The sequence below is a fragment of the Hibiscus syriacus genome, unplaced genomic scaffold (genome assembly GCF_006381635.1).
Source record: "Hibiscus syriacus cultivar Baekdansim isolate YM2019G1 unplaced genomic scaffold, ASM638163v2 tig00014064_pilon, whole genome shotgun sequence".
In the NCBI taxonomy this organism is placed as follows: Eukaryota; Viridiplantae; Streptophyta; class Magnoliopsida; order Malvales; family Malvaceae; genus Hibiscus; species Hibiscus syriacus.
Window position 1 is genome coordinate 198,868 of NW_024062313.1, and position 20,896 is coordinate 219,763.

General features: G+C 36.7%; 1 protein-coding gene and 2 pseudogenes across 1 annotated transcript; 1 reads left to right on the top strand and 2 right to left on the bottom strand.

The window, feature by feature from the left end:
• Positions 1-515: 515 nt before the first annotated feature.
• On the bottom strand, positions 516-4,505 carry LOC120206842 (magnesium-transporting ATPase, P-type 1-like). The gene is given in 9 exon segments (XM_039206417.1): positions 516-1,680; positions 1,830-2,331; positions 2,566-2,580; positions 2,582-2,934; positions 3,132-3,234; positions 3,351-3,562; positions 3,658-3,884; positions 3,987-4,106; positions 4,204-4,505. Coding segments are annotated over 9 exon segments (2,775 nt in total). The 5' UTR covers positions 4,385-4,505; the 3' UTR covers positions 516-618.
• A 2,456-nt stretch (positions 4,506-6,961) lies between these two features.
• LOC120206847 lies at positions 6,962-8,237 on the top strand (annotated as a pseudogene).
• Positions 8,238-9,565: 1,328 nt separating this feature from the next.
• Positions 9,566-18,380, bottom strand: LOC120206848 (annotated as a pseudogene).
• Between the last annotated feature and the right edge of the window lie 2,516 nt (positions 18,381-20,896).

The following is a 20,896-nucleotide window of genomic DNA, read 5'->3' on the forward strand; positions in this document are numbered from 1 at the left end:
TCCTTCTAAGTGAAGTACCGATTTATATAATAACCCAAGTTTTTAGTTCCATTGCATCATCTTGGTTGCAGGTCCGTAAAACATTGGCAACTGTTCAAATCATGTTTTTAATGATGTTTAGCAGTCAAAACTATGGAAAGTATGTGCTTTCCTCTCAGTAATGCACAATGAAGAAAATTTCTTCCTACATTGCCTTCAATGCCATGGCAGAAATCACGAGTGTTGAAGCAATTACAGGCCATGAAGCAATCTCCATAATGAAGGGAATTTTCTCCGTCCTGATTAAGTGGTAATCAGGGTCTGCATCAGAAGCCCTTCAATGAAATAAGCTGACGGAAGAAAGTTGAACTCAACTGGCTACCAGAACTGTAATAAACCAGACAAACAAAAGAGTGGCTACATCACAGAGTGGCAGACGGGACCGTTCCAAGGATGAACATCGGCAAACCTTTGGTAGACCATTTTGTGGAATTCTGACATAATCTTCTTCCATTTTGTCCCATGGAATGCAATCTGACCTACACTATACAAGAAGTTCTGCACAAGGAGTTGCTTCGGGGTCAATGGCTCAAATCTGAGTAAAAGTGTTGCAATGAAGAGTGAAAGAACGCTCCTAGATTAGCAAATGACTGAAAGTTTAATGTATTTCATTGTGTTGCCGAATGTGAGACGACCTTGCTCAACAATGCCAATGGCAGAAATCACGAGTGTTGAAGCAATTACAGGCCATGAAGCAATCTCCATAATGAAGGGAATTTTCTCCGTCCTGATTAAGTGGTAAATCAGGGTCTGCATCAGAAGCCCTTCAATGAAATAAGCTGAACGGAAGAAAGTTGAACTCAACTGGCTACCAGAACTGTAATAAAACCAGACAAACAAAAGAGTGGCTACATCACAGAGTGTGCAGACGGGACCGTTCCATAGGATGAACATCGGCAAACCTTTGGTAGACCATTTTTGTGGAATTCTGACATAATCTTCTTCCATTTTGTCCCATGGAATTGCAATCTGACCTACACTATACAAGAAGTTCTGCACAAGGAGTTGCTTCGGGGTCAATGGCTCAAATCTGAGTAAAAGTGTTGCAATGAAGAGTGAAAGAACGCTCCCTAGATTAGCAATGACTGAAAGTTTAATGTATTTCATTGTGTTGCCGAATGTGAGACGACCTTGCTCAACTCCGGCAACAAGAACGTTTAAATCCTTCTCTAGTAAAATGATATCAGCCAAGTCTTTTGCAACCGATGCTGCTGCATCAACTGATATACCTACATTGGCAGCATCTAACGCGAGTGAGTCATTTATGCCATCGCCCAAGAATCCAACAACATGATTACCGTCTGTCTGCAATGACTGTACTACTCTCAGTTTCTGAGAAGGAGTGAGACGAGCCAGAACTGTTGCCTTTTTCACTCTCTCGTGAAAGGCATCCTGGTTCAGTTGCTCCAGGTCTGGTCCTGTTGTTACATGTGTGGTTCTGATGCCAACTTCCTGGCAAATTTTTATTGCCAGCGACAATGAATCACCGGTTAGTACTTTTGCCTTTACTCCCTTCTCAGCCAATTGCCATAGAGCTTGCTTTGCTGAGTCCTTAGGCGGGTCAAAGAAGGTTATGACGCCGAGGAACACCATTTCTGATTCAACAGCATCCTCGTTTTCCATGTTTTGCTCACTTGTTTCCTGCAACATGACATAAAATTATTCTACATTCAAGGGTTTAAGCATTGGTTCTTCTTGGTTGAAAAATCATTCATGGAACAAGTAAAACAGAAAGAGGTATTGCAAGAAAATAAGAAAAGGGCAATGGTTTAATGGATATTTGAACTCACTGATTGTTGCAGATTCTTTATTGCAACTCCTATAACCCTTAATCCCTCATTGCTAAGTTCTTCCGTCACATTTAAGATCCTATGATGGTGTTCTGCAGAGAAAGCTGTAATCTCACCCCTATCTACATCATCCACATAAGAACAAATTTTCACCACTTCTTCAAGTGCTCCTTTTGTTATCATGAATCTGCTAATGCGTTCGCTATATCTGCCTTCTCGATTAGATTCTGTTTCCAAAATAACAGATACTCTTCTTCTTATGAAACTAAAAGGGATTTCATCAATCTTTCTCCATTTGGATGGTCGGAATCGGTAACCATTTGTGTACACATATGCCAAAATTGCATCGTCTAGTGGATATTTCTGCTCACTCTTGAAGTAAGAATTCAAGAAGGCAAAATGTAAGACCTTTTCTCTCTGAGTACCCCAGCTGTCCAGATGATTAACCATGATTGCACGGTTCATGGTGAGCGTCCCGGTTTTATCGATGCATAGAATATCCCTGCCAAAACAAAAGGCAAAGTTGAATATAACTAACAAAATGTCGAAGCATTATGCTTCAGATGAAAAACTTTATGAACCTAGTATGTAAAAACATAGAACATGAGACTCTTCACACGCTATAATCATCTGGTTTTATTCTCGTTTATAATGTCAATTTAATACACTTCAAACAATGATCTGCATGGAATGATTTAAGTCTTTCTCTATATTTCATGAGAGAAATTGGACTTACATGGATCCCATATCGTATAGCAGACAAGCTTTTGACTACGCATCTCTCCCTTGCCATAGCAAGTGCACCCTTTGCAAGACTTGTGTTTATGATGAGGGGAAGCATTTGAGGAGTAAGGGCACATGCAACCGATATCCCGAAAAGAGTACTCTCACTAAAATCATGGAAGGTAAAGTACTCTACCAGTATCATGATTGTGACTACAAGAAGCATTATGCCAACAAGCACATACGATATCTGCTGAATACCCTTCTCGAAACTATCTTCTGGTTTGTGTTTTCCAGTAGTTGAAAATATGGTGCTTATGTAGGTCTTGCATCCAGTGGAGACAACCAAACCAGTTCCAGTACCTGATACCACATTTGTCCCCTGAAATATTAATTGCAACAGTATATACCTCAGCCTATTACTCGGTAATAATCTTGGTTACATAAATACTAGTGGACAACGGTATGATGTTAGCTAAACTGAAGTTCCTCCCATACTTGTTTAATATTCAAAAACGCAAATGATTCAATGACCTGCAATTGTTCATGATAAAACAACAAGAAGGAACAAAAGATTACCATGAAGCAAATATTCTTTAATTCTAGCAGCGGAGTGCTTCTATCTTCTCTGACACCAGCTGTTTTTTCAGTTGGCCAAGATTCTCCGGTTAACGAGGACTGACTGTCGAAGAAGCAAGGATGTAAATTAAGGGATTTCACGAATTACCAGCAAAAGGAAAATACATTCAAATCTTGATTCTTGAGACAAAGAAAGCGGAAAATTTGAAGCTGGTGTACCTTACAACAAGGTGTTTGGAAGTTAATAGTCTCACATCACCAGGGAAAAGGTCCCCGGGCTCAAAAATGACAATGTCTCCCGGAACAACATCTCTTTGATCAACTTGAACAATCAGTTCGGTCTGAACCACTCTCCCTGCACATCTTTGAACTTTAACCGGACATCTTACATATTCTGAAAGTTGCATGGCTGCTTTTGAACTGCTATATTCCTGGATGTTGCATAGAAATTATAGTTATATAAAACCGTGTTTGAAGCCGAATTCGTGGACCATTCGGTCGATTGAGCAACTTAAACAGGAAGCACCTGATAGAATCGAAGGGAGACACTAATGAAAACCAATACAAGCATGATGCATCCGTTTGGATTATCACTGGTTATGTATGAGAGTGCTGACAACACAATAAGAATGATGTTGAAAGGATGAAAAAAGGCGTTCCACAGAAGATGCCAAGAGCTTGGAAATGTGTATTCAAGAGGAATGTTTGAGCCATTTTCCTTCAATCTCCTCTCAGCTTCAGTAAAGCTCAAGCCTACTCAAAACCAAAAGTATGTCAGCATCCATTATCCCTCACAAAATGGGTGAATTGATCAAGGAGATTACTGTCTTCGATTCAATAAGAAAGCGAGCTAACCTCTTTCGGTGGATCGAACATATTCGAAAGCCAAATATCTTTCTGTTTTTGCCAAAGCATATAACCAAGAATAAACCTTCTCTTCTTCTTCTTCTGTCTTTGAAGCCCCATCGATCTTCACTAAATATCTCAAACAAATAACCCAAAGTCAGAAACACTGTCACAAAACCAAAATTAAAACTACTATTAGACCTTAATGGCGACGACAACAACTCACCTCTCGACTTAAAACGCTGGAGAAACCCGAAAACCGGATTCGAAAAGAACCCAGCACGGTGGCGACGATTGGTGTTACTATTACTGCCATTGACAAGGCTTTCATGAACAGGGTTGGAAGAAGGGAGGAATTCAAACCGGGTTCCGAAACTGAAAAAACTGAAGAATTTGAAGCTTCCCATAGGAGGAAAAAGAGGTAGTAAGAATAGAAATGGATGGAGAATAAGGTTGGTGAGTACATTACATGAAATTATGAGCCCCCAAAAGAAAGCATGGTTTAAAAAACAAGTTGATTGTCGGTGAGGAGGTTGAAGATTTGAAGAGAAGGTGGAATGGAAGGAAGGATTAATAAATCTTTGTTTTAGATAGACCTTATTTGGACAAGTCGAAGCGTGTTTGAAGAATCGGGTGCTTCTTTCCAGTTGTTTCTCTGTTCCAAGTTCAAAGCTTCAACTACCAAACTTCAAATGACCGTTAGGTGCAATCTGTATAGGAGGGAATGGCAGTTATTTCCCTTTTGAATGACAAAAAATCACTCGGCAGATCCAATGTAGCAACTTATTTTATTATTTTTATATTAACGTTATATTTTATGGTAAAATACACCCAAGTCACTGAAATATTATTATTTTCTTTACAACCAAAAAAATATTATTATTCTCTGATAATTATGTCATTAAGTATTAATTCAGTTATAAATGGATCATTTCATAAAGTTACAATTTAGTTGTTTAACTAAAAATTACTATAAACATATCATTTGTAGTTAATAGTGAAACAAACATCTAATGTGGTATAATATTATAATAATTTTAGTCCTAAAAATTTTATATTCTATTAATTTATAAATTCTTTTCAAAATGAGTATTTAAAGAAAGTTTAAACATTCTTCGGCCGAGTGGTTAAGGCGTGTGCCTGCTAAGTACATGGGAGAGTTCGAATATCTCAGTAGGGGTCGGAATAGGCCAGGCCGGCCTACAGGGGCATACGGCCTGACCTGTATAAAGTCTGGCCTGACCTGACCTATTTAATAAAAAGGTCAGGTCAGACATTTTTAAAAGCCTATTTAATTAAACAGGCCAGACTTAGGCCTATTAAAAATCCTTATAAGTCTGATAGGTCGGCCTATTTAGAGTGACTACTTTGTAAAATGCACTAAGTTAGAGTGACTTAATAGGGATTTTACTCTAAAATTAATGACTAAACTGAAAATATTAAATATTTATTATTAAACAAGCTTTTAAACATGCCAAGCTTTTAAACAGATTAGGTCAGGCCTAAATAAAAGCCTTTGACAGGTCACAGGTCAGGCTCAAACCTACAAAAATCATTGTAGGCCAGACCCAGGCCTATTAAAATCTGACCACCTATTCCGATCCTATCTCTCAGGCGACGGGTTGTTAAGTTATAAAATTTTGAAGTCAACTTACTAGTTGGGCCCAGACTGCCTCACCTATATGCACAACTTGGTCAAGTATTGAATACGTACACGTGGAAGGTTTCTATAACACTGCAGAATCCCCCCATACTCAACTTGGACGTGGGTCAACCTTCCCCCTTCCATTCCATACGTACCCTAAAATTTTAATTGGCTAAACGACCTATTTAATAATCCATTTATTCTTACATTTTTGTTTTAGTCACTTAACTATTTTTTTAAATTATATATAATGTAGTGTTTTAATTTTTAAGTTAGTGGGAATCAATCCAAGATCCTCTCTAAAAGGGGCCAAACACAGTCACCAGACTAAGCATATTAATTGTGTTAGTTTCACCATAACTTATACTTAAGTTATTTCATCAAATTTGAGTGGTTTTCGTAGAAAATTAATCATATGAGAAGAATTAGTAGTAAAATATGAATATTTTGGTACCGACTCGGCCACGAAAGACGATCGGTGATTTGCTGTCAGCACTTGTCGGAAAGTGTAGTGCCAAAAAAAGTAAATTGTTTAAAAATTTAATGACAAAATCGATACACTCCTAAGTTCAGTGTCTAAAATGATGTTGTTTTAGGTACCAGAACAATTGTACCAAAACGACGTCGTTTTGTGTGTGGTATGCTACATCAACCATCATTAATCATGACATTGTCTCGTTAGTAACTTAACAACAAAGTGACATGATTAAATGTGAAAAACGAATAAATAGACAAAGTTTAATGATATTTAAAGTAAAATTAGTTGACCCTATTCCCATATGTAATGGGGTAAGGGGGAGGTAGGTTAGTAGGATGTCCCCAACGCCAGGTTGAGAGCAGCTTCTGTGGGAGACCTCCGGCAGTCAGAATTATAAATTGCGCACCGTGGGACTCAATCTCACGACCACAAGGTTAAGTGGCTGAAACATAATTGTTTCAATTTCAATTATCAAAAGTGATTAAATTTGAAAAAAGTGATCAAACTTTAAGTTTGCCCATAATATTTCAACCTACCAATTAAATAATATTCTAGAGGGTGAAAAGCCTTGCCAGAAAAAGAAGGAAAAAAACGAAGATCTTCAATTGCTTTTCACCTCTTTCAAAGGCCATGCACGACAGCATTACGTAAATATTAGAATATAAATCTAATAAATAAACCCTAAATTATATTCAAATTGGCCTCAACTTGCATCTCTCCGCCAATGTTGTGGGAAATTATTGACTTTAATGAATTGAATTTGAAACGCGTAAAAACAACAAGAGCTCGGTCCAAAGAAGTATCCCTCCCATGTTCTTACCCCCCGCTATAAATACTCTTCTACAAGAGCCCTTGTTCTCCATTCTCATCCCCTGCTTTCCAGTGAGAAGAACCCTAGCTCTCACTAGTTTCATCTCTTTCCTTTTCTTGATTTTGTGGATCATAATTATTTTCTCTTCATTATTTTTGTAATTGGCTTGTTGGTTGACAAGCAAATTTTGGTAAAGAGATTATCTTTTGTTTAAGAGAATCGAGATGGGAGTCAAAGGTTTTGTGGAGGGAGGAATTGCCTCAATCGTCGCCGGATGCTCAACCCACCCTCTTGATTTAATCAAAGTCCGAATGCAACTCCAGGGGGAAAGCCATGTCCCCAATCCGGCTGTTCAAACTCTCCGCCCTGCTTTAGCCTTTCAAAACACCTCCTCCACGATCCACATCTCTCCTCCGCCGCCACCCACGGCAGCGCGTGTTGGACCAGTCGCTACCGGAATCAGGATCTTCCAGACCGAAGGCGTTGCTGCTCTTTTTTCTGGCGTCTCTGCCACCGTCCTCCGCCAGACCCTCTATTCCACCACCCGCATGGGACTCTACGACATCCTCAAACAAAATGGACCGATGAGGAGACGAAAACCATGCCTCTCTCCCGCAAATCGGCGCCGGATTAATCGCCGGCGGGATTGGCGCTGCTGTCGGGAACCCAGCCGACGTGGCCATGGTTCGGATGCAAGCCGACGGACGCCTCCCTGTATCCCAACGACGTAATTACACTAGCGTTGTGGACGCCATCACTCGCATGAGCAAACAAGAAGGCGTGACCTCCTTGTGGCGTGGCTCGTCGCTTACCGTGAATCGGGCTATGTTGGTGACGGCATCGCAGCTGGCCTCCTACGATCAGATCAAAGAAACGATTTTGGAAAATGGGTTGATGAAAGATGGGCTCGGAACACACGTGGCGGCGAGTTTTTCAGCCGGGTTTGTGGCGTCTGTGGCGTCAAATCCTGTTGATGTGATCAAAACAAGGGTCATGAACATGAAGGTGGAGCCCGGACAGAAGCCGCCGTATGCGGGGGCGTTGGATTGTGCCATCAAGACGGTGAAGGCTGAAGGACCCATGGCGTTGTATAAAGGGTTATACCCACAATCTCAAGACAGGGACCATTTACGGTGGTGCTTTTTGTTACTCTTGAACAGGTCCGGAAATTGCTCAAGGAATTTTAAGGTATTGAAAGATGACGATGAAAATGAATTTTAGGAACCGTATGTTGTTAAGTTAGGTGATTGTTTTCCAGGTTGAAGTGGTTGGAATCCATGGAATTGTAATGTCTTATTCTATTAATGATATTTGATATTGATATTAGTGTAGTGCTCTATTGGTGGAAATTTGGGGTTTTGATTTTCAAGCCATTTTCCTACCACCTTCTCCAAAAGTAACGGACAGGCTAATAATAAGCAGCAGATGGCGATTGTCGGTGTCCAGCACCATGGATTTAAAAAAGCAATTCAGATGTATTATGTCACACTGACCTTGAGCCTGGAACATTCAAATATTTATGCTCGAGCAAAAGAAAGGCAAGAAACTATTTTGCTTAGATGATTGAAGAATCGGAGTTGCACCTTCCTCGTGGGGACATGAGCTTATTAGGCAGTTGGTTTCTAAATGCTTGAATTAATACCCAGTTTAGTACCACAATTCGTGCAGCGCCTATCAGCTTTGACTTACTTTTCAACGCTTTCCAGATTTTATGTTCCGCTTTTGTGTGATTATATATTTTAAATTAGCTCAGATTTAAAATATCAAACTTTTGTTTTAAATAAGTATTTATTTGGCATCTGATGGCTGAATTATCACGTTGTCCGAATCCGACACAAAAAGTAAGAAGATTCTTCCTCGCTTTCCTCAGCAGTTGGGTTTTATGGACGCATGAGCCATAAGCATCGCAAATATAAACAAGGATGGCGCTCCATTTCACCCTCGGAATTCCTTGGTTCACGGCTTTCCTTTTCTTTCCACCATACATCTCATTATTTAAATTAGAGTTCATTAGTCTTCAAGTACGACTCTCTTTTTAAATTAATCCTTAAACTTTTAAATATTCAATTATATACCTAAACTATGACTATCATTCTAAATTAATTCTTAAACTTTTGAGCATTTCAACTTCTTCAACATTCCAATTTCATCTCAAATTATACATATATACTAATCACATCCCTTGTTAATAAAACCGTTAGCCCAAGTTATATTATTACATGTTTAAAAAAAATAAGATTTAAGTTAAACTATGGTTGAAACTAATTATATATTTAGATGAATTTTGAGATGGAATTAAAATATATTCAAAAGTCTGATGACTAATTTAAAAAAATAATCATAGTTTGAGGATGAAATTGGAATATTCAAAAGTCTGGAGAATAATTTTAAAAAAGGATCATAGTTGAGGATGCAATTAGAATGTTCACAAGTTTAAAGACTTATTTAGAACGGGAGTCATAGTTACATTCGAAATAGATAATATGTTTACTTATGAGGAGATTTGAATCTTAACCATCTAAATTTTATGGATTTATAATAATATATTATATTCCTAATCTTGATAAATTTTATTTGAGATTTAATATTTTTTTACCATTAAATGAAAATAAAGTATATTTTAGGCATTCGGTTTTAAATTTAAATTTTAGAGAAGATAGGCATAAACCCGAGTACGATCAAAATTGGCCTGCATCCTCTGCTATATTTCTGATCAAAATTGCCTGCATACTCCTCTCTTCCCTCCTTTTAGCCGTGTATAATATTACAAGACCGACTTCCTTTGTTCCACTATATCTGTACAGGAGAATCAAAACCAATACTTGTCTTAATTTACAAAATCCTCGCAAACATCGAACGAACTTCCATCACAGATGGAGGTGGCTCCAAATCTTTTTCCTGTAGTGCATTTCCATGCAACTTCTGCATCTGTGACCCAAAGATTTCATCCAATTCCTGCAGTTTAAAGGCTGCCACTATGAATAACATATAAAACTACAAATGAAAACGTTCAAGTCACTAGCACAAAATCCAAAGGAGATGGTGAGTTCATCTGACATCGGAACGTTCATTATCAAAGAAAGACTTACCGAAATTGCAATCCTTAGGCCCTTATACCAGGACATGTTCTCTCTTCGGTTTCCCATGAATGTAGAATGTCCTGTGAGAAATAGAAAACATGTTCATGGTTTTAGTAGGTTAATGTATATGAAGATATTTACTAGTTATACCTGTCCCATCCGGTCCCAAAAATTTCGACAGACGGTTACAAACACATGAGATTCAAAGACAGAATGGAGGTTCTCTATCATATTTATCAGGAGATCCTTCAAAGGCTGCATTCGGTTTCTTACATCTGACTCGACAACACTTTCCTTGAAGTCCTGGATTATCTTCTTCAATCTCGTAGCAGTTTGAATTCTTGTCTGTGGAAAACAAAGAAATAAAAAAACTGGGAAGGAGAGAATGTAAACTAAGGCAAGGAGATAGTAATATATATAAAGGCCCTGTTCGTATTTCAAGCTACTATTAAAGAAATGAGTCGAAAATCAGTGATGGAAGGAGTCTAATAAAATGATATTAAAATCAACATTAGCATTCTTTGTGTTCTAGAAGAGGCTACACATTCTCTGCGAGTTTCTCCACCATTGCTTGAATATGGTTTCTGAATTCAGCCCTCAGCATTACTGTAATTTCACAATACGCTCTCCTGGAATTGAGTTTCCACCAGGTGGAGTGCAAGGACACACTTCAGCCGGGATTCTATCTTGGGATGCAGTACAAAAAGCATCCTTTTCATGGAATTCAAAAGAACTCCAACTGAAAAATTAATCATTTTTTTTAGTTGTAGGAGATAAAAACGGAACAAGTCAGCAAAACATGTAAACAAAACTTTACCTCATCAGGAACAACATAGATGACAGGTGTTCCTTTGGTGAATTTCTGAACATATTTGCCAATTATCTTAGGAGCAAGGCCGTCCTTCAGTGGAGCTAGAACATCGGCATACTGCCGCTCTAAAGATTTAATAATAGCTCTTTCAACATCTGCAATAGCCTTTTTACACAAGTACCAAAGATATTAACATGTTCATTTAGAATAACACAATAAAACATAAACAAGAAGCATATTATGCATGAAGTTAACACGACTGTCAAGCTGAAGCCTGGAGTTAAGGCTCAAGATCAAAGCTACCAAATTCCCCTGAAAACTGATACCGGTCAGGCAACAAGGTTACAAGTTATTTTGTAGTTTCAGGTCCACTTAATGAAATATTCCTGCCTTTCAATATTCCATAATGTTTACAGCAGTAGCAACAAATAATATGAAGATAATAATATTGCATCCGTCAAATCCAAGCTACCAAAAACACAAAATATCGTTACTTTTGAGTTCATTTTGAATTCTGTCATCTCAATACTCCACAAATCTTAAAATCTGTAAGAACAGTTAATACAGGGAAGAACAACATACATTTTCCAAGATGATGGTGAATTCTGACCAGCGAGAAATGATAATTTCATATTCATTCAATGCTTCTGTTAGCTGACAATACATATCATCAACAAAAGGAGTTGTTGATTGTTGTGTTTTAATATCAGAACATTTAACCTGAAATCAGTTTCAAGAAAACTGTCAATTGAGGAGAGAACAAAAATATCCTTACAATCAATTTTAATAACTCATTAAGTCATTCACACGCAGTTCTCTGGTCTAGGCAGTTTGCACGCGCACACACACATACACGCACACAGATAGAGAGAGAGAGAGCAGCGGTGGAACTCAACATTATTTGTTGAGGGGGCCATTTAAAATGATCTAAATTTATGGGGGCAACAATGAATTTTATATTTTTGGGGGGGAGTAATGAGCAATTTTACCAGTGTCTCAACTTTAAAATTTTCAAATTTTTAATATAAATTTGTGGGGGGGGGGGGGTGCCCTCCACTAGTCCCTCTTAAGTTCTGCTCCTGAGAGAAATCTACTGACACTAGTGTAAACTCTTTCTACGGTTAAAATTCTCACAATCTGACCATTGAATTCATCAATATAGTTGTATTTGTCATGCACGCAAAGTTTCAAATCAATCTGATGTCCTATCATATCGACCAAGAATACCGTATATATCACTATATTTAACAGTTGAAAGTTTTTTATATCAAATAAAGCGGTCAGATTGTTAAAATGTTGTAGAAAGAGTTCTGGAAATGTGTAAAACTACTTTAGTTTTACACTAATGTAAGTGGATCCCTCCACACACACACACATATATATTTAACCTATCAGGATAAAATATGATGATCCCAAATTATATATTATTCCAAGAAAGATTGACTGTGGTTTTCCTGGATGCCATTTAAGCAAGTAAAAAAGTAAAAGATGCACAAGTGTCCAAACACTACTTAGTCTAACAATGAATAAGTCAAGACAGAAAAACAGAACCAACTCTATCCGACCTTCAACATTTTCACATGAGCTTGATAATGCAGTTACACAAGTCTGCAACATAAAATGTGTACCTTATCGAGTTTGCACAAATCAAGTAAAGAATGACGTTTCTCTTCAATCCAACATGTTATATAAGACTGAAACAGCTCTTTTGCCTCAATTCCCCCCTTTATAGGTCTGCAAAATGCTAAAAGATCAGAGAAGAATGGAAACAACAGAAAGTAATTTTCAAACCATAGAAATTACAGATTAGAACAAGTTTATATAATCTATAAGTGAGCTAAAAGAAGTAAAATTTTTACTTAATATTCCAGGAAGACAGGTCTCTTTGAAAGTCTGCTGTTGCAATAACCAGTTCTATTACAGAAGGAGAAGGGCCAGGAGGGGGGCATGCAACAAGAAATGCACGCAACCTACTGCAAAGGTCCACACTGTATATGGGTGCAGAAAGATTTGGAAGGTCTATAAAACTGCAAAACGTAGAAGATAGAGCGGCAACAGAAATTAGTACAGAAGAATCGAATCAGTCAAAAAGCAGAGCCAGAAGACATATAAGTAGAGGGGATACACCAAAATACAAGTAATTTTAAAATATTTAACATCTTGCAATCATATACTTTTTAACTATTTTCTATTGGAATCTTTCTCCTTGAACTGATCTGCAAAATCCACAGTTCTCTTAATTAAAACTCTCTCCTTTTGTCTCCCTTTTCAAACTGGTGTTACTAAAGCAAATTAGCAAACCAGGAAATTGTAGATGCTATGTTACAGAGTTTTCAAAGTGGACATGGATATGGAGTCATTACCTTCCAAGAATAAAATTTAAAACACCCTTGTTAGACACATATCCAGCTCAAAAGTTTGAGCACATAGAGTAAGATAACTACATATAGAAACATTTGCAGTCGTAATAGATCAACAAGTGGGAGGGAAAAAGAACACTTGTTTCAGAACTACAATAAATTATTTTGCATGCTGTGATCTACTGAAATAAGAGAAAATCACCTAGGAAGTATATTCCGCTCGTGGATCTCAATATCAGTGAAAATTTCTTTCTTGATACTCAAAATTAAAGTTTTCATCTTCTGGTAAGACATTGAAAGAATCGTTGGATCCATCAATGCATTGTCATTATTGCTCAAAACAAACTCATCTGTTTCAGCCTGGTGCCTTCTTGATCTCTTTTTCGCAGCAACCTGCAAGGTTATTGAAAATTCTGTGAGGGGACACAGGAAAGGAATATATAAAACCATGACTATGAAGAAATAAGTCACTTATACCTGAAAATACCCACAGAACTTCTGTTGTATCTCGGGAGTTAAAATATCATGTAATAGGCTATAGAGCTTGATGGCAGGGACCAAGGCAGGAGCTGGTGCTCCAGTGGCAGCCTTAAAAACACTTGTCATCCCTGATGGTGATGATTCATCTAAGGACTTGTAATTCTCAAAGATCACATTTAAAATATGCAGGATCTGATCCTCAACTTCTCCAAGGATGCGGTTCTGATCGATGTTAAAGCATTATATTCATATGAGGAAATATTTTGTAAATATCTGTACATTTTCTTAAACACGTATTACATACAAATGTAAGAATGATGCATTGCAATGACAATGACAAAGTGTCACATCTTAACTAAATCAAAATAAGATGGAAATTCAAGAAAACATTTTTCCAGTAACTTGTACCTGTGAATCAGAAGATCCAAACTAACAAGAATTGGAAAGGTACTTCAAAAGATGAATTAAACTTAAGAAACATGATTGCGATTCTGTTTCTGAGTTGATACAATCTGATTATTAGAAATACTAAGAAGCTAATGACCAGTCATTTTCAATATATCATATATGCATGACACAGGAAACAGACAGAATTTAAATTATAAAATAATTTGGCTTGAATAGCACGCATACCTCTTGGTGACTTAATTTGTGCTTGTTATTGCCCTTCACAGGAGATAGTAAATCATGTATTACTGTAAGGCAGTCTTCAGTTGGTGTAGCCACATCCATAACATAAGAAAGGAATCTGCAGCCAAAAAGAAAATCAAACAAAAGAAAGAAATTTAAAACTCCTAATCATAAAAACATCAACTACCTTCTATTGCATCTCCATACCTTAGTTTGGTATATGCATCTGATACTCCATAGTATGATGCAAATTCATTTACCAACCACTTCCAAGGGCCATGTAGAAACAAATTTCTTTGCTGAAAGTGCTGAATTTTCATTGCAACTTCCAACAAAAAATCATATGCCACTGTTTCCGCAACAGAACCACACTGGAGGACGAGAAAATTTTAGTCTCACTTTTTAGTATAGTTGCTATTTCTGTTGGTGTGATGTAATTCAAATGGTAAAATGGTAGCTAATGGTTAAGGAAAATTATTTTTTAAAAGAAAGAACCCTTAAGTAGGAAATTTTTTCTGGACAATTACATTTCGCATGTACCTTGGGATTATTCTCCTCTTGACTGGAATAGTGTATATACAGTTGAATTCTGCCAACGAGCTCATGTTTTGGCTCATGATATAATGGCCACCATCGAAGCTTGTCACCCTGCATAACCAATGTTTTAAACTTTCAGCATAAACATCTGCCCTTTTACCTTACAACTTAAAGACTAGGTATTATTAAAAAATCCTTACAGGGTCATCAGCAACAGAAACAACTTGTGCTAGGACATGGCCACAATACTGCCCCTTGGAGTCGTGAACTTTTACAATCAAATCATCACCAAGACCATCAGGTAAGCTGTGTAGGAAAATGTCAGGAAGAAATTTCCCACAGGGTATGGAGCAAGGATGAAAAAGATAAGATAGAAAGCATTTGAGAGAAGTGAAGCAAAAGGATGGATGGAGGAAAAGATGCATAAGGGGTAAGAGGAGCTACATACAACACATGAGCTTCACTGGATCCTGGTTGCATTTTGATCACATCATCCTCAGATGAACTTTTCAATTTCAGCAAGCAACAATATGTTTCTGAGAATTACAATCACCACCTAGTGTTAGAGAGACAGTGCAAAAGGTGCACAAAATCAATCCGTCAAGAGATTATATACATGGTGCACCCTATTCTCTGAGCCCAATCATCATCAACAACAAATGTCTAAGCCTTTTTACATTATTTCTGGTGGATGGTGAAATATATTGCACAAACGGTGCTCTATTTAGGATCACATCCCCTTGCTATGAACATTTAAGCCAAGGTCTAATTTATTGAAGTGTATTCATAGAACTAAGTGCGTTCATGTAACCAAAAACAAAATAATTTCTCTTTGGTCTTATTATCCTTAACCAGTTAGAGTACAAAATAAAAACTTAGCCCGATAACAAGTAGTCCAAGAAAGCACTCCCTCCTTGTTCATATTCCTCCAAATAACGTTTTTCTTACTTGGTAGAATAGGATGAAGCTAACACCTTTGTCAGCACCTATTTGGAAAAAGAATAAGATTTCTGACCATAATTTCAATTACCATATAATTAAGATCAGTTCCACATTAAATGGAGGAAAATGGCAGTCAGCCAAATATTCAGAGTAGAAGGTTACAACTGTTACAAGTGTGGCATTTTGCGCCTTGTAACTCATGTGTCTCATAAAAGTTTCCTACAGGTGTAGTTGATAGCTGCTTTTGATATACCTAAGTAGCGTTTCCCCTGGTCAAATCATTTCTTAGAAATTAACTAGTTACTCCTTGATAGTGCCAAAGATTCATATATTTGGTTCCAAGTACAACCAAACAATTGTTTAGATCATTAAAAGAAACAAGTTTGACATGGCTTCATAGATCACAACAGTATTTACTGAATTTATGGAGTGATTAATGACATGTCACTCTAATTTTAGGTGGCAATGAGAGAATCAACACATACAAAGAGAAACATCACGACCTAGTAAAGGATGTTGAAACCAATGGACAAGGCGAAAAAGGATATGTTCAGGGATGGACCGGGGGGTTGGGGGGTCCACACCCCTGGAAATTTCAAATTCCCATATAGTTGAGGTATTTTCTTTGTATTTTCTATTGATGATCTAATTTTGCACCCCTAAAATTTCTAATATAACTTCCTAAAAGTTCAAACCCCATGGCATAAAATCATGCGTCTGTCCCTCGGTATGTTCAACAGTAATGATACCCTAACTACAAAATTTCTAACCATGCTAAAGTAATTGAATCATCACAGCAGACTTCTGAATTTTCATATAACTAAATGGGGTTTAAATACCTGGAATTACGTCAAATGATGTCGAATTGCTGTGCAAAGTGGTCACTCCAGTTTTCAAGAGCTTGGATACCTCTTTTTATATACTGGCGGCTTGCCTGCAGATAAGCTAGGCTTTGCTTTGTAAGAGAACCATTTGCAGGAGTATTGGGAGTCACTCGAACTTTCCGAAGAGCATTCCATCCAGAAAACAACATTGAGTTCACTTTGCAGAAATGATGATGAAGCGATTCCATCTTCATTAGAGACAGATTGCATCCAGGAGGAGGGTCTAAACCCATTTTGACTTTACGCACTGTCCAACAGAAAGAAGATATATGTGTAGGCTTAAAAATGAAAATTTATGACTTTGGTCAATTTTTTTCCGGAAACATGACAGTACCTTGCACTTTCATTTTGCCAATGAATCTTTTTGATTTAGGAGCAGCTGCCTCACTAACTAACTCGGAAGACTGTTTTGCCAATAGCTCTTCTTCAGGTTGCAATAGAACATTCTGTAAACTACAAAATAAAATGTGAGTCAGATGTATGTAATTCAAAGCATGAAGGAAAGTACAAAGTTTCACATCAAGCAGTAAAAAGCCCGACATAAATCAACATTATGAAAGTATCATGTAAATGGACCACATAACCAACAATAGAAAAGAAAGCTTAAATCTTACATTCATGGATGCACAAAGGTAGGCATGCATGGACAAAGGAATCACTGCAATAAAAAGCCAGGAACACAACACAAAGTGTTTCTTCTTAAGTGATCTGGTTAATATGCAATCATGCAATTAATCTGGCTGCAAATAGTTAGTATGTTCTAAAATGGTTCTCTATTTAGTGAAATTACAATGCAAACATAGCAACAGCTTCTATATAAGTCACCGGCAACCATGACTTATGATCTGCTGGTTAGGTTGGATGAGAAATATTTTTAAAGAACCAAATCACCTCAATGATTCTTTGATAGACATGAGTGACAACCTAACACTATTGCATAGCTTTCCGGTGAACAGTCATGGAAGGCAAGGAACTACGCAAAGCAACTCTATGACAAAGTTGTCCAAAGTTCCACTTCCGTCGATCCTTATTTCTGACCTCATATTGCCAAATATGGGTAATATTTTGTACTTTTATCAGCATATCAAGTTATAGGTTCATTATTGGAATAGTTCCATTCAACAAACTAAGTTGGATTTCAGAGTTAAACTGGTATTCTGATCACATATTGACCTTAAACAGGCAATGTGTAACTGCAAAAACATGAAACTAAAGAAACAAAAAGGAAATACTAGCACTCACCCAAATGCTTTCCGCAACTCTGAACATTCTTGATTCAAGAAGTAGGGAGCCTCTTCAGTGCAACCTTTGGCCCATGAATTTAAGCATAAACGAACACATGCATCATAAGATAGAACCGCAACCCATGGACCAAGCCCACTGCAACATTTTAATCAATGCAGTCAGTTGTCTCAGACTTTATGAAGGTAAAATGTCTAGACCAAGAGAAAACCATGCTTAGATTAGCAATTGGCTAACCTTGCATGAAATATAGGGCGACGTGTAGGCAAATTATTACTGGATTCATTGGCTCCTCCATGTTCTTTAAAAACATCAAGGAACCTAGGCTCAGAGATTTAGACGTACAAACCTAACTGATTGGTCGAGGATCTCATCCCTGTTGTTATCCAGAATAATGGTATCACTGTGAGAAGGTTCCATCTTTTGCATTCTTCCAGTATGAAAAACCTACATGTACATAAATAGTTTGAGTATGATACATGGCATAATGTTTTAGGTTAACAATAAATTTAAGTTTTATGAGCACAGAGGTGCCATATTTCAATCTTATAAATTCCAGATTGCATATGCAAGTTAAAGTATACACATCCGAAGGAAGCCATTTAGACATCTCCAATCCCATAACTGATAAAGCAATTAGAAAATTCAAGAAGGTAAACAATTTTAGGATGTGAAACCCCGGGTAGCCTACCCATTGACAATGGCCATATCACTAGATGGATTTTGCAAATATGAAAAGCTAACATCCTAAATTTAAATAAGCACAACCAAAAAATCATTAAAAAAGAATTACCAAGTGCCTAATAATTTTCTACTTCAAAGCTTCAGGGGCATAATTTAAGCAAATTAATAACAAGTAACCAAATAAAATAACACTAAACGAGAAACTTCACGAGTAAAATCAAATTCTTAGTGAAGGACATTCTAAAACCTAGTTTCAGCAAATGCTTGAAAGAATTAGTATCTGAATTCTATGTTTGTCAATGAGATGCAACACCTGGCGATCCATCTGAACAGATACAAAAGCATATGAATTTATACAGATAACCAAATGAAATGACCCACCTGGCGATCCCATCTTAACCCATCCTTGGCAAGAGCATGGGTGAACATTGTACAGTTTCTTCTACTTAAACCTAAAACCAAACCCCTGAAAGAGAAGTTAACACCCAAATTAAAATTTGAAGAACTAATAAGCGAAGATCCACAAGAAAAAAAAACTAACAAACTAAATCATTAATAAAAGAAATAGCAAATACTGATGCTGTTTCGTTTCTTGCCTTTCTAGTCAGTCAGTGTGATTAAAATAAGTCCAATACTTGACCCCAAAAAACTGCAAACTGCACAAAACTGAGTCATTAATATGAGGGATTGTGTTTTGGTACATTGAAAAGAAAATCATTGAAAAGGATGGAAGAGTATATGTTTTCTTTTATTTTACAATATTTACCAAAGAGATTATGGGAATTCAGTTCAACTTCACATGCCAAGCACTGATCAAAGTAGTAACAAACAATGCAATTACTGAAACCCCACTTGCTTTAATGATCAACCACTTAAAGGGTATCACTAAAACTGGATAAAAAAGGAAACTAAAGGAAATGGCACTGCCCAAAGGAGACTTTGAGGAAGAGATGGAGGAATTTCTGACACAGTGTGAAAAGAGAAAGTGAGAGAAGAAAAAAAGAGAAAAAAACAAAAGCTTGGTTGGTTTTCAACTGCTGCTATAGACATTCTTCTCAGCTTCGTAAAAAATCATTAATGGTTATTATTTTCCTCTTCTAAAGAATACAAATTCAAAAGTAAATGTTTCAACTTTGAAGCGAAATTTAGGGAGAGAGTACTCAAGTAACGGAAAGTGGTGAGAGTGAAAGCGCGCCTGCTGGTTTGTTTAATAGTAAAAGTGTTTTTCGGTTGCACACACAAAAGGCGGTACCTTGGAGAAGAGAAGGGACCCACCACGCGGTTCCCCGAATATTTGTGTTTTTTTTAGTCCAAACTGGATATGTGCTGTAAATCCCCGGTTTCCAGCTATTATAATCCCGCGCTTAACAACACTTAATCGCGGCGATATACAGCAAATTGTTTTTAAATTAAAATTTAATGGTTTTGATAACCTCAAATTTTTCTTAAAAAAAATAATATGGCCTTTAAATATTTTATACGCCCTTAAACTCAGGAAAAATTTAATATGTCCTTTTAGTTAATTATTTCATCGTTAATAGTTACGTTGTTAATATAATAATTCAAGATATTAATATAGCGATCGATCCACAATAACTGATGATATGGTAAATGGTTTAAATTGGTTTTTTTTAATTTGAGAGTTGAGTATATTTTTAATATTCATTGGCTTATTTAATTTAAAAAAATAAAATTATTTTAAATTTTAAATATAAAATAAAAATATTTAAAAGATTAAATATAAAACTACTAAAGACTTAAGATTTGACATTTATATGCGTGTTACTAGTTAAACAATCTTTTTTCATGGTTACCCTTAAATGTCTTAATCTCATGATCTATAGATATTATGAGACCATTCGTATTATAGTAATTTTTATAGTTTCTCGCATGTCATTATCTGATTGGAAGAATTTTCTTTATTTAATTAATTTATTTTTTTTAAATTATTCGATGTCATGTGTCATAATTTTATTGATAAAAATAAACCTAGAGCGTTAAGACGGAGGACAAGTGCATTAACATTGGAACAACCATATGATAACCAAATCTTGGTAACATATTTTATTAAAGGAAAATCTTGAAAACTTGTTTGAAAGGAACATCTTCTTCTATACCCGTAAAAATATTCTAATGTCACAGAAACAACAAGCTATAATGCTTCCGTGTGGGGGGAAATGTAATCCTTGCAGTCAAAATGCAGCATAAATACAGATCTTAAACCCATTTTGAGGATTCGAGTCACCTTGGAGCTGATATTTTCATGCGAAAAGGACTCAAAGTGCTCATTTTAATGCAAAAATGCAAGCTAACAGCAGCATTTGTATCTAAACAG